At 27.4% G+C, this 15165-nt stretch overlaps 1 protein-coding gene across 1 annotated transcript in view; it reads left to right on the forward strand.

The window, feature by feature from the left end:
* The first annotated feature begins 337 nt into the window (after positions 1 to 337).
* Positions 338 to 15165, forward strand: part of LOC122507545 (caspase-3-like) — a 120007-nt gene continuing 105179 nt past the window's right edge. Inside the window, exons 1-2 of the mRNA XM_043620330.1 lie at positions 338 to 609; positions 2356 to 2899. Coding sequence (XP_043476265.1) covers positions 2359 to 2899 — 541 coding nt within the window. The 5' untranslated portion in view covers positions 338 to 609; positions 2356 to 2358. The remainder of the gene's footprint in view (positions 610 to 2355; positions 2900 to 15165) is intronic.

Here is a 15165-nt window from a genome sequence, read left to right on the forward strand (position 1 = left end):
TTTTCTTTTTGGGCTCAAAATTATCAGGGGCCATCCTAGAAAAGAAATCAAAAAGAAATTTTGATACGCAAGCATCTTTGGGTTGAACTTCATTCAAACCCACCGTGTGGACTATTACCCTTTTTATGTATATAAATATATATAAATATGTTTTTATTGTTTTTGATCCAATAACTATATTTTTCCTTCAGAATTTGAATACTTAAAAGTTTAGAAATTTATTATTTCCAAGAATTATTTTTAATGTATACATATTACGTTTCGATGGTTTTGAGTAGAGTAAAGTCTTGGTGGGGAATGTACACGTGCCTTTACTGCATCCTATGCCTGAACGTTAGGTTAGGTTTCGATAATGTTAGTGGTAATAGTGCTTTGTGTGTGAATTTCCCCGTTATCTTATATTTATATATGTATATAATATAAAGTGAATATATATTTTAATCATGATATAACGTAAAAAAATATCACCTGTGTATTTAAATTTAGTTATATTTACATTATAATATTTAGAATCAAATAAGTTAAATATCAGTGAAAAATCAAGATTTTAATGTGTAACTAAAGTTTGGAAAAAAAGTTTCTGAGCAATACAGGAAATTAATCGCTTGTGTGAGTAAATCACAGTGATGTCATATGCATCAAACATTCATTATTATTATTGTATATTGAAGAATAAGTAAAAATAGAGCCTGTACAATAAAATTTAAAAACGTTTTACCAATATATAAAATAAAATTAAATAATTGTTTTTATTAAACTGAAATATTTATATTTTAAATTCTATATCCCTTCTTGTTTAAATAAAGATAAAGATTGAGAAAACAAATTTAAAAAGAATTATTTTTAAATTAAAGTACAAGCGACTGAGAAATTGTTGCAACTTTAAATGCAAACTTGTCAAATTTATTTAATAATGTAGAAAACTTTATAAAAGTCCACAATATAAATATTCCATAATATTTATCTGATAAATCTCTGTATAGTATAAATTGTAGCATCCTTTATATGTTAAATGTAACAGATTACCTGATTTTTTAACGTAAAAATATTATTTATATTGAAAAGCCTTTAATTCGATCAGAATAATTTAGTTCAGTTTCCCAAATTATTTTATTCAATGATTTTGCTTCCCTTACAACAAAAAGATATCCTGATGAAACAGCCGGTCTCTGTAGGATATCCTAATAATATCCGTTGGATATCTCTAGGACATGCAGCGGATGTTTCCATAATATCCTGGGATATATAGTGCTATGAGGGTAGTAAAACAAAAATAATTTTGTCACCTCAACAAAAATGTTTAATACATCTTTCTTTTGTAATTCGGACAATTACTTAACGACTTTGATGAATCAAATGCGCATTTTTTCATTACATACAATACTTATTTTCTGAAAATTATATCATAAAAATAATAACTGGATTTTATATTTAAAAAAAGTAAAAACAAAATTTTATTTACGCTTTTTTAAATAATACCGATGCTTTTCTGATTAAATTTTTTAAATGTTTTTCATAATTTTATTCTTAAAGTTTTCATCAATTATATACATTGAGTTACACAGGAGGTTATCCTCTGTTCATTAATTTATTTTCTATAAATTTTAATAGAATATATATTACATTAAAAATTTTAATACTTAATTCTTTTCAGTTTTCGCTTGCTTTTGTATTTTCATTTTCATAATTATATAAAATAGAAAAGAAATTTTGAAATTCATTATCATAGAAATAATTTATAATTTATAAAAATTGGTCACAAATAAATGACAACAATAAAAGGAGCATGTCTTGCGGTTTTCGTTTTTAAATTTGATAAAAACTAGCTTAAATCTACTGTCGTGCTATCTGGATATAAACTTTGGAAATCTTATGAGTTTTATTTCATATCAAATTTTGCAAAAAATTTATCGAAACTCTTGAGTAAATTGATTAATTTTGATTTTTTGTCAAAAAATAATCGGTAGGTTAATCGTTTATAAAAAAGGAAAGTTTATATTTAATTAAAAAACGCATATTTGCTTCCAAAGCTTATAGCATTAGATTATAAAATTTCTAGGTTTTTTGGTCTTAAACTTTTTATAAAAACGGTCCTCCCTTTTTTTGGCCATAAAAGAAACGATTTTAAATGTCACTTATCGACGCCATTTCGAGAAAAAATTTCTAATTAAAATTTCTTCGCTTTATTTAATAAACTTTCTGAAAAGTTCCATTCTTTTTTTAATTTCCCCAAAATAAATAATCACAGATAAGTCTTTTTCCTTCCTCTATTAGAGTAAAAAATTGAAAATGAGTTTTTAAAATTATTTTTTTTAAATATATTTGATTGATTTAATTTAATTTTTATAATTTCAGAAAATGAGTTTCGAAGCAGACGCAATTTCCTCTTTTCCAATTGCAAATATGGCTAAAGATAAAATTAATTTAACAAAGCTTAAAGAAATTGAGAACAATCTTGATCGACAAGAAAAAATTTCTATAATGTTTCTCACGACACCAACAAAAATTGTTTTGCATAGTTATGACTTAATTTCAAACTTGCTGAAAAATCATGAAAATTGTGTACTTTCTCAATGGTTTTTGTTGGAATTTAATAAAACAAACTGGGAAGAAAAACTCTTAGAATCTTTATTATTAGTTCAGAATTTACAAATCATTAGGTATTTTGGATTCACGGAGTATGAAGAAGAACTTTTTAGAAAACAATTTCTAATCAATGAAAAAGAAGTTTCACCTAATTTAAATAGAGTATTAAAGTCTCTTTACTTATTGTGCGAAGATCTTTGCGATGAGGAGATGAAGAAAGTAGTTAATCAGTTTGGAGGGACTGATATTCAACAGGAGGAATTCGAATTGTACTTACTCTATTGGATTCAAACCAATCGCATTTCAATTTCAGGTATAGTACAAAAGATTATTTATAAAAATATCAGGAAAAGCTTTAATAAAGGTAAATAATACTATAGTTTACAGTGAAATTGACAATCGAAGAAAATTTTTTGTCTATTAGTAGGTATTTCTTGAAGAAAAAAAGTTAAATTTTTTTCCTCGTGCATTTCTTTCGATAAACGTCCGTAATCATATTTACTTTTTAAAGTATGTGAATATACATTATATACATATATATTCAATAGCAATTTTTTAGTGGAGTGAAGCTCGATTTAATAAAAAATGATAATTCTACAATAGATTTAATGACCAAAATTACTTTTCCATTTTTAGTAATTTGTTTTGAAATGTGGTTGTAAATTTTTTAAAAAAGTTTTAGTAGAAATTACGTGTGGAATTACATACGAATTTCCAGCACAATATTTTGAAAATTTTCCATTAAAAATTCGGTAGTTTTCACACGAATATCGTACAAAAGTCGTTCTGAAATGTGGTCGAAAATGTTTTACTAAATCAAAATCCAAAAACCGCTGCCAAGTTGTACATTTTTATAATTTTGGTGTTCATTTCATGAACACTTTGCTTCCTCATAGAAATAATAATAATTGAAATATAAGAATTACTTTTTATAAAAGGGTTAAAAATCATTAATTCTTGGTCCAAAAAATGTGTTTTTATATATTCTATAAGATGGTAATAATAGTTTAATAATTACACATAAGTTAATAAACAAGAATGTTGAAAAAATGATATTTTCCACAATTCTTGATTTTTCAAATACCAATAATTTCATAATTTCTGCCCGAATCAGGTTAAAAAATAGGTCAATCGAAGCGTTTTTTAATGCTCTTCAAGTTGGTAATAATTTTTTGAAGTTACTTTTACATTATTTAAAAAAATTTTTATAAAAGTCTTATTTTTCAAAATTTTATATTTTTAAAAGTTTAATATCTCCGGTTAATATAGACGAAAAATGTTCAATTAGGGCTCAAAAGATGCGTCTGAAAAAACTCTACAAAACTAAATACAAAACAAAACTTAACTTCTACATTTTTCAACAAAATTTTCAAAAAAGTTTTATTTTCTAAAATTTTTGATTTTTTAAAGTTTAATATTTCCGGTTAATATGAAGGAAAAATATTCAATTAGGGCTCAAAAGATGCGTGTGAAAAAACTCTACAAAACTAAAGAAAAACATTTATAAGTGTCCTAACATTTTTTTAAATTATGTTCAAAAAACGTTTTTTTACAAAATTAAAAATGCAAAAAAAAATAGTTAAACTTCATGAATCGGGCTGAAAATACTCTCATTTTATGTCCCCCGTGGAGACCTACAATTTAAAAAAAAATTGAGGCCTTTAGCTCTTTCTTGTTCTGAGATATTGAGGCAAATGTAATGTTAGTACACACACACACATCGGGACAAATTTTTAAAATCCGTTTTTTGGACTTCGGAGTTCAAAATACGTGGTAATTTTTTTTTATTTATTTAGAACATTTATACAGGGAGATCCTGTGCATATATAAAGTACTAAAGTATTAGGCATAATAAAAAAAAATTTATAAATATGTCAAAAAATGACAATCCAAAATTTTGCTAATACAAAGCTTCCTTTATGAGGAAGCAATAAATAAAAACGTCCAAAATAAATAATGAAACATGTGAAAAAGCCACGTTTTTACTTTTCAATCTTCAAAATAGAAATATAAAATGTTAAGTTTACCTACTTTCGATTCACAGTCATCAAAATAAACAACTAAAAAAAGACAATTTCATTCAAGGCAACCATGTAAATTTTTATATCTCAATTTTTAATTTTTAATTTCTTTTGACTTTTTGACCAGGACAAAAAATCCAAAAAGTAAGTGCAAAATGAAAACTATTATTTTTTATTTTTTGGATTTCATTTAATTTGGATTTTTTGGTTTTGTTTTGGACTTCTTGTCCGGATAGCCTTCTGATTATGATAAAGAAATTTCTGGAGAAAGCAAAAAATGTCCATGATATATGAATAAAAATTTTAAATTCTTTACAAATCTTTAGTAATATTTAAACGACTTTACATATATGCCAATCATTTTCTATTGTAGAATAATTTTTTCAAAGTGTTAAGATAAGATATTTATATAAAATTTAAATTTCCATTTTTTGTTAGAGATAAAATTAACTATTATTTATATTATAAATTATTCATTATACATTTATTTGGTATATACAAATAAACAAAATTCTGCATTCTCAAAAAAACAAAATTTTGAAAATTCAGAACTCAAAAATTTGACCATTAAATTGTGTTAACAAAAATTTTTAAGTCATAAATTTAAAAGAGCAGATTCTAATGCCCTCTGTTGCGAAGTAGTAGAAAATTTCGACTTATTATTGTGAGGTTCTAATACTGTATTACCTACCAGTTTTATAAAGTATTTCAAGAAATTGCTTTAATGAAAAATGAATTGACATCTCCTAGAAAAAGAATTTATTTTCTTATTCAATGTTTTAATTAGAAAATAAAATACAGTTTTTGAAAAATAATTTATTGCGAAATAAAAAATTAATATTTAAATCAAACAAAATTATTTTATTTAAATATTGAATCAAATAAATGTTTTTTGGGTATAATTTATTTTTGAACAGATATTTTGTTCGTAAAATAATAAGTAGAAAATTTCATATATATAATTTTTTGATATACAAGATTACTTTCTGTTTCTGTCTATACCTATGTTTGATACGAAAAGTGTACTGAGTTCAATGTTTGCCCAATAGGTTGAGCTAGGAGTATTAAAATAAAATCTGATAAAGAATGATTAACTTAGGGCGGTATTCATAGTCCCTACTTAAGCAAGGACTTAAGCTTTGCTTGATCAAGTCGGTCTTATTCGAATGAGTCGAGCTTAAGACCGTATGTATTCATAGTCAAAAATAAGCAATTGCTTGGTAAAGGAAATGCAGCTTAAGAACTTCTTGACCAAGCAAATGCTTAAGATGATCTTATTGAGCGTTCGGCTTTTTCCGTCAATATTCTCTTGTATCTACCAATAACCCAGTAAAAAAAGAAGTATTGAGTGGAGCGTTTAGGAATTGAGTGAAGCTCTGAGCCAATACGGATTCGAGTAAAAACCGTATTGGGACGTTTGACTCAATCTTTTTTTCATCCGCCGAATACGGTCTTATTTTAGCATTAAAATTAAAATCACATGAGCAGAGTACACATTATAAATTGAAAGCACAATTGTCCTGGAATGTAAAAATGCCGATTTAGATAAGAAACTGTGAATATTTTTTATTTTTTGTTAAAAATTGGTAAAAGCAAAGTTTGACAAGCGCGACTGATTTTACCATGTAAATAAATGAAGTGGCAAGTTTAAATGGACTAAAAGAAATCTTCTGTTACCGACAGAAAGTTCCTAGAAAACAATGAAATTTCATTGTTTTGTTGAATTTACCACAATTCTCTACGAACTTTCTGTTGGTAAAAGTAGATTTCTTTTAGTCCATTTCGTCCATTTAAACTTACCACTTCATTTATTCACATGGTAAATTCAGTTGCGCTTGTCAAACTTTGCTTTTACCAATTTTTAACAAAAAATAAAAAAATATTCAGTTTCTTATCTAAATCGGCATTTTTACATTCCAGGACAATTGTGCTTTCAATTTATAATGTGTACTCTGCTCATGTGATTTTAATTTTAATGCAAAAATAAGACCGTATTCGGCGGATGAAAAAAAGATTGAGTCAAACGTCCCAATACGGTTTTTACTCGAATCCGTATTGGCTCAGAGCTTCACTCAATTCCTAAACGCTTCACTCAATACTTCTTTTTTTACTGGGAAGCGATAGTAGATAGCTTATATTCATTAGAAAAAATGACGCTAATGCACATAAAATATCTGATAAGGGAGAGGAGGGGGGGGGGGGTAAAAAAACTGAAAAATATGCATATTTAATATTTTTAGGATAAAAGTTATAAAGTAAAAGGATACAAGAAATGACTACCAGAATGATGAAAAATTGAAATATTCTTATTCCTCACGAAATATTATATTTAGATTCTAAATGTTTCTGTATTAAAAAATAGAAAAAATTATTTTAACTATTATTATATTGTTTCTAAAAAAAATTATTGAGTCAGAATCAGTGAAATTTTACAAAAAAATAAGGAGTATTTTTATAATCGAAATGAAAAACAGCATTTTTATTTAGCCATTGTCTCTAACAAACAAACGACAGAAAAAATTTTGTTTAAAAAAAGTTATTGTAAAATGAATTTTTTTGCAACTTTTTATAAAAAAATCTTATTTTTCCTAAAACAATGAACCAAGAGTGCATATAAAAGGGGTAAAACAATTAACTTTCATTTGGAACTACAAAATTTTTAAAAATAGTATTTTTTAATAATTATTTAATATTAACAGTTTTATTTCCTCATAGGGTGTCGATTTTCTTAGAATCAATTATTTTTACAAATTTTCAAGTATAGCGCGTATATAAATATTTCAACATGGGGAACAAATTCTCCGGATGTATGTGTGTGGATGCATATCGAAATGTTTTTTCAACATTTCGATGAAAAAAAAATACTTTTTATTTCTCGTGAAAATTTTATAAATTTTGAACCTTTTTCTAAATTATTAAATTTTAATTATTATTAAATTGTTTTTAACAAAAAATCTTTTCATTTTTATTATAAATATTTATAAAAAGACAATAAGTAATTGCTTAAGTCATGTAAAACGTTGACTTAAAATCATAACCTCAATTCGTTCAAATAAGCTCACCGGCAATGTCAAATAAGATCATCTTATTTGACTATGAATACTTGTCATTCTTAAGATGGGACTATGCATCTCAAAATCAAAGCATTTACTTTGTCAAGCATACCCAGGCGCGAAAGACCAGTGCTGACGATGGATTGAAACTTGACTGAGTCTTGAACGCCCAGCGTGGGTAACCCAGAGTTGAAGCAGTCTTTATATCATTGTCACTGAATATTGGTTCAGCATGGGACACCAATGTTCGTCCCATGCTCGATTTAACACTCGGTCAATCTTCGTGAGTGGAGCTTCAACATCCAGTCTTTATTCAAACTTGAATCAATCTTGATAGTTTATTTATTACCGTGTGCACTTAACAGTATAAGATATAAATATTTATAAATTATTTAATATTAAAATATTATTTCTGATAATTTTTAGTAATTTTTTATACTATTTAAAAATTATTATTCTTATTATTAATTATTATTAAATAATATAATAAGTATTATTATTATTACTAGCAGGGCTACGCGCGCTAAGGCGCGCGCGATATTTCTGTTTCTGTCTTATGATACTCAAGACCTTATTTTATTGTGTGTATTTAAAAATGTGACTAAGACCTTATGATCCGTTTTTTTTTCTTCTGAAATATTGGAAAAAGATTACAATTTTTTTTTGAAGAATTAAAAAAACATAAAACACGAAAACCAAAAATTGAATTTAACACACTGAGCTATATTGTAAAATGTTTATAAAACGTTAAGGCAATTACAGATTTTCTCAAGATAATAGAAAGGTTTTTTCGCAAATAAAATTAACATTACCAATTTGTTGAAATTTGTACCACTGTTAGATAAAAGTTTTTAAAAAATGTAGTTAAATTTTTTACACCTGTGGGTACTTGTGAAAAAAGTTATAAGCGTCTTTGTTTTTAACTTTTAACATTGAGTTTTGTGGGAATTGAGTACATTTTCAATCATATTTACTCACCACAAAGTACTTAACATTAAGAAATTAATAAAACCTTTTTTAATACGAGACATATATATATAATGGTTGAATATCTGTTAAAAAAATGTCATTAGGTACCTGTGAGAGTTGCAATAAATTAATTTGTAAAAAAATTTCATGTTTTATACAGTATATTGAACAGCTGTTTGAACATCTGGAAACATTGCACACAATTTTCTACTCAAAACTACACGCAGAAAAATCCGATTGAAAATTGTGGAGTTCAGCGCTAGTAACTTAGATTTCATTCCCAAACTTGTCTACCTTTGCGGCTCCAGGATAGAAAACAGGGAAATGAATCGTAAAAGGTTTAAAGCACGTCAGTAGGCTTAAAATGTTTTCGTTCTTATGCACACTTATACGCGGAACAAAGCAGACTAAACACATTCATAGGCGCTTCTGGGCGGAGTCCAAGGCAAGTCTAGTGCCGAGTCCCATACTGAATATAATTTGAGCAGATCTTCTAGTGACCTACATTATTACTTTTATTTGTCAAAATATTTACTTTTATTGGAATATTCAATTTGAAACTAAATATAAAATCTAAAAATGAAACAACTGAAAAAATTAGAATACTTTGAATTTTATAAAACTTCTCACTAGGATTTTTATTATTCTTTAGATATTTAAACGTAGAATCTCTTTAAAAATTAAATACAAGTCCTTTGCCATTTTTACTAAAATGATCTGCTTTAAAACACGTTTAAAGAAAGAGATTTTATTTAAATATCTACAGATTAAATAAAAATCCCAATGCGAAGATTTTTAAAATTCAAAGTATTCTCTATTTTTTAAAAATATTATTTAATTTTAGACTTTACATTTAGTTGCCTAAATTGAACATTACAATAAAATATAATAACAATTAGGAATTGCATAACCGGCTAAAAACAAAATAAACACACACCTAACCTCAAAATGAGATCAAACATTTCACATACATATTTTTCTACATTCATTTGTAACACTAGAACTTTATTACAAAACTGCACTCACTATTATATTTAAAACTAAAATTTTTATTAATTGAAACAATTAATACACCACAAACTACACCGAGAATTCCGTGTATATCAAAAACGAAGAAACTGAACAAACGCGGGCGCAGTCGCGCCACAGAGTTTCGTATTCCAAAAAACTGTTTGGGAATGAATCTAAGTTAAAAGAAGACTATTGGCGTTTATTAAGATATTTAGCATTGTTCTTCATTGAAAATCGTTACTAAACTTTTTAGGATAGAGAACAAAAATGTAATATTTCTTTCTATGATAATACAAATCATTCAAATTGTTTTATATTCAGTCCGAAATCTGAATTTTCATTTTTCTCCGTGTAGCAGTGTAGTCAAAATAAAGTTTTCGTGTCACAACTGTGCTAAATTTTTTTATTTCTTTTAATACCAGATATCATTATATTTTATGTTTTTGGGGTTACTGAATCCAAATATTTGGATGGGTAAAAAATAACCAAACATGAAAAAATGAAATTTCTTTTCTGTATTTAAAATTAAAACCGCTATATTTAATTTTTGTTTTAAACGAAATTCTTTTTTTTCACACCGAAATCGAAAAGAGCACACTCAATACCTATAAGATACATACTTGCGGTATAAAATATAATCCGTTTTATTCATAAAAGTATAGGTTGAATTTGCGCAAAGAATTTTCTTATTTCGGGCGTTAATGGGTTAATCATTAAAATAATAATTATTATAATATTTGGGGAGAGTGGGACAAACCGTCCAGATGTCAATATCTCCGAAATGGCGAGATTGTCAAAACTGTTGTTTAGAATTTCAAAACAACCATGTGTAGTATACCTTATTTTTAAGCTAACATTTATCCTCAAAATGGGCGTATGGGTCAAACAGCAATAATTTCAATAAGTTAAAATTTGACTGGTTCCCTTCTTAAATTATTCTCTTCATGTAAATAGTAATTTTTTTTATAATTATTGAAATACCAGATTTTCTGTCTTGGTAGTTAAGACTTGCAATGCAGATATCAAATTTTCTTGCAGTTTCTTTCTTCTTTTCTAGACGTTTCGAGGAACCATGGCTACTTTTTTCGTAATTCGATGACGTTGTCGCAAAAGGTTCAATTGGTGCACTAGTATCTTTATTTAAAAAAAAGTTTGCAATCTTATAATCGAGTCAGTCGAAATATAAAATAAATGAACTAAAAAGAGTTATAAAAATGAAAATTTAATGAGTCCAAAAAGTAAATATTCATAAATTTTTATTTACATTGGGGTAAGGCTTTCTGAAGTGAACTCATGATTTGCGAAGGGTATTTTAATTTCATTGAAACACTATATTTTAAAAGTAAATGAGATAATTAATTAAATTTTCTTTACAGCATTTTATTCAACGTAAAATGTGGAACTATAACCAAAAAAAATTTCTGGGCCCGCATTTTATTTACAAAATAAAGCTATATTTTTGTTATTCGCCATATTGGATCCGCCATTTTAATTTTAATTTTAATTAAAATTTTCGAAATTATGAATCAAATGCTTAATAAATAAAGCATTAACTAACAAATTAAAACCAATTCAACGCATGTAACGCGGCAGTGCAACCGCCCGCGAAACTGCATGCTCCATGTATTTTTTACAGCGCGTAACAGGCATAAAAAACCATCGGTACACTTCAGAAAGCCTTATCCATTGTTCGAAGATAATTGAATCTTAAATAATTATACGAATTAGTTTTTTAAAATATTTGCGATTGTTCACAACTGGAGGCGGGGTGAGAGTCAAAAATTGATGAAAAATTGTCCATTTGGTTTATGGAACAACGATAAAATTTATACTTCTCACTCATACCTCGTTCTCGATCTCCCTTTCTATTACTCCTTAATCTATCTGTGAGTGAAAAAAGAAAAATAATTAGCCAATAAGGAAATAAGACGCCCATTTCGTATTTTGGCTTGAAAGTAAAATTCCCCACTTTTCCTTCCCCTATCAAATTCTGTTCCTCTCTTTCTACCCGACACGGAAAATGGAGAAAACATGATACCCCCTTCTAAACCCAAAAAGTGGGCATTACTTTCTTAACTATTCGTCTCTCTTTCGCTCCTTCTCTAAACTAAAAGGAGAGACAATACCTCTCTCCCTCTCTTTCTCTCTCACTGTGAACAGAATACATAGGGAAAGACTAACTTATTATACATAGATATAATAATAATATTCGCCTCTCTTTCGCTCCTACTCTAAACTAAAAGGACAGGCGATACTTCCCTCTCTTTCTCTCTATCAATCTTTCTCTCTCACTGTGGACAGAATATACAAGCTGTGGACAGACTGAATGAAAGAATTCGAAGATTATTATAGTTATTTAAGATATCAATTGGTAAATAAATATTAATATTTATTTAGTGTATAATATTTATATTAATTATATAAGATTCATATAAATAAAATTAAATTATATTTATTTTTTTTCTTGCAATGTCAAATTATTATTTTCAAAGTTCAAGAGTTTCGTTTATCTGAAAAATTTTCAGTGAAAAAAATGTTCATTAGGTAGTAATAAATATTTATGCCTAGTAGTTTTACACTAGGTTTAACTGTTTACTGAATATTATCAAAAATATATTTTTCGTCAAACGCGCGCGACTAAACACAAATAACCTTGAGACGTTGCGATTGTCGTGCTCCCACCATCCCATCTACTCAATGTACACTTGAATCCAACGATGCCTTCTCTCCGGGAAGGCACTAATTTGACGAAGTTTGCCAACCTTCTATATTGTCTAAAAAATCAGCCAATAGAAAAGCAGAATATAGAATATAGAAAAGAAATATAGAAATATAGAAATATAGAAAGTGGTCAAAACTCGTCAAATTAGTGCCTTCCCGAAGAGAAGGCATCGTTGGATTCAAGTGTACTCCCCGCCTGTGACGTCATGAGGGGAAAGCATTGAGTAGATGGAATGGTGGGAGCACGACAATCGCAACGTCTCAAGGTTATTTGTGTTTAGTCGCGCGCGTTTGACGAAAAATATATTTTTGATAATATTCAGTAAACAGTTAAACCTAGTGTAAAACTACTAGGCATAAATATTTATTACTACCTAATGAACATTTTTTTCACTGAAAATTTTTCAGATAAACGAAACTCTTGAACTTTGAAAATAATAATTTGACACTGTGCGAGAAAAAAAAAATAATATATAATTTAACTTATAAAATTATCAGAAAAAATATTTTAATATTAAATAATTTATAAATATTTATATTTAATATTGTACAGTGCACACGGCAATAAAGGAACTGAATATTGTAACAAGATTACTGAGACTTGTAACGAGTATGGGACGAACATTGGTGTCCCATGTTGAGTGGCGGCACTGGCATTGATATAGTAGATTAGGCGAGAAGCCTTCCAGCCTTCTGTGGCCGAGCGGTTTAAATGCGTGCGTTGAGAACTTCCGGTATGCGTTAGGGGCGGGGTGCGTGAGTTTCGATCCCACATGCGAGCGAATATTTTTCATTCTTTGTTATAAGCGTTTATATAAAATAATAAAATTGTGTGTTGTGTCGTGAATAAAAAATGTGAACATGTTTATAAATAATGTTAAAAGTCTGTTAAAAATCAAGAAAAAAATGTAACGATTAACAGAAAAATTGTCTTTTTTTACTAAAATTATTTTTTTAAAATTACTATTCAAATGATATTTATTGTTAGTAATATATTATTATTTATATGAAAATAATATAATTATTACAAATAATAACTTATTGTCATTAAATGTATATATATACACATACATGAATTAAAATAATAACAATAATATTTAATTCATATATTCACATTATATTGAATAAACGTGAGAAACGAGTAAATTTGGGAACAGTGGAAGCAGTCTTGTTTCAGTCCTGCATTAGGCGTCCGCAGCATTGATTGAGCATTGGTGCCAATGCTGAATCAAGGCTCGCGCTGCAATCTGGAATCGGTGTTACATTAAAGCTTCCATCATTCCTGCTCTCGCTGATTCACTCATGCTCAATCAATGTTGACCAATGCTCGGCCAATCTTTATAAAGCCTGAACTCGGCGTCACTTCGCGCCTGGGTATGCTTAAGTTGCGGCTTAAGGCAATGCTTATTGCACGACTATGAATCTAGGTGGCAGCTTAAGTCGCTGCTTAAGAAATAAGTATCGACTATGAATACCGCCCTTAGTCTAAGATGGATATTTTTTCTTCAATGCACATGGAATAGAAAAATCTGCCTATAAGGTAAAGGTCCCAATTATGGGACAATTTACAATTTTGTCCCTATTATGAGACAGTATTACAAAAAATAAAATAAATGCAATTAAAATTGGTCATAAGAAATTTCTACTTATTTCAAAAAATTTTACACGTTATAAGAATAATTATTTGTGTATATCATTTAATTTAATAAGAAATGTTTATTTGCATTTTAGATTTTAAATTAAGGTAAGCCAGGTTTTTCGTCAGACTACCGTCCCACATTAGGTACACTTATTATTTGCTATCCCTATTATGAGACACACAGGAAATATACAGCAAACATAACCTCAAATATTTTTAGTTTTTTCGCATTAATTTTCTACCAGAAAAATTAGTTTTATAATTATTTATTAAACCAGAATTTGTTTATTGTATTTTATTCTTTCTAATTAATATTCAAATTATTAAGATAAGTCAATAGAATTCTAATAACTTATTGATTTAAATAAATGTCTCATAATAGGAACATTCATTTTGGGACACCCGTACATACAAAAATCATCGTCCCATAATTAGTGCAGTGCAGAGTTTCATAATTTAATTAATATTATATTTATTTTATGAAAGATAACCATTTTAGGGTCTAAATATTATTCACAACATATCAAACTTTTAATCTATACCCTAATTATTCATATTAACACTCCTGATTCCAAGAAATTTATCATAGAAATTTAGTTTAGCTTAAACAGCGTCCCATAATTGGGACTTTTACCTTATATCAGTCATAGCCCATGAGTATGAGTAAAATATAATATAATATATAGACCTTTAAAAACACATTATGTTTTTCTGTGACTGACAAGAAGTTTTTCTTATGGTATATGTACATAATTTTTTAATGACTTTTGATAAATTTAAGACTAATAATTCATGGTAATAATTCGACTAAAAGAACGCTTTTAAAACTTGTATTTCTCAAATCCTAAGGCATATAATAAATCAAATTTTTTCTGCTTTAAAAATATTGACTAATTTGGTTAAAAATACTCAAGACACTTGCCGCTATCACACGAACCTCTAATATTAAAATGCATAGAAAATAAAGAATAAGGGTTTAATATTTCAACATTGAAAACCGCTACAAAGTTAAAACTTTGCATATTATTGCAATTTAATACCAAAAGAGTTGCTTTTCAAAATTTTAAAAATATCAATAACTTCTTAATTTTAAAATGTATTAAGTAGTGGTGTATAACAATACGAGATTATCTTATGTTTTATAAAAATTTGTTTGTATTTACGA

Source organism: Leptopilina heterotoma, unplaced genomic scaffold (assembly GCF_015476425.1).
Source record: "Leptopilina heterotoma isolate Lh14 unplaced genomic scaffold, ASM1547642v1 Lhet_472, whole genome shotgun sequence".
Lineage (NCBI taxonomy): Eukaryota > Metazoa > Arthropoda > Insecta > Hymenoptera > Figitidae > Leptopilina > Leptopilina heterotoma.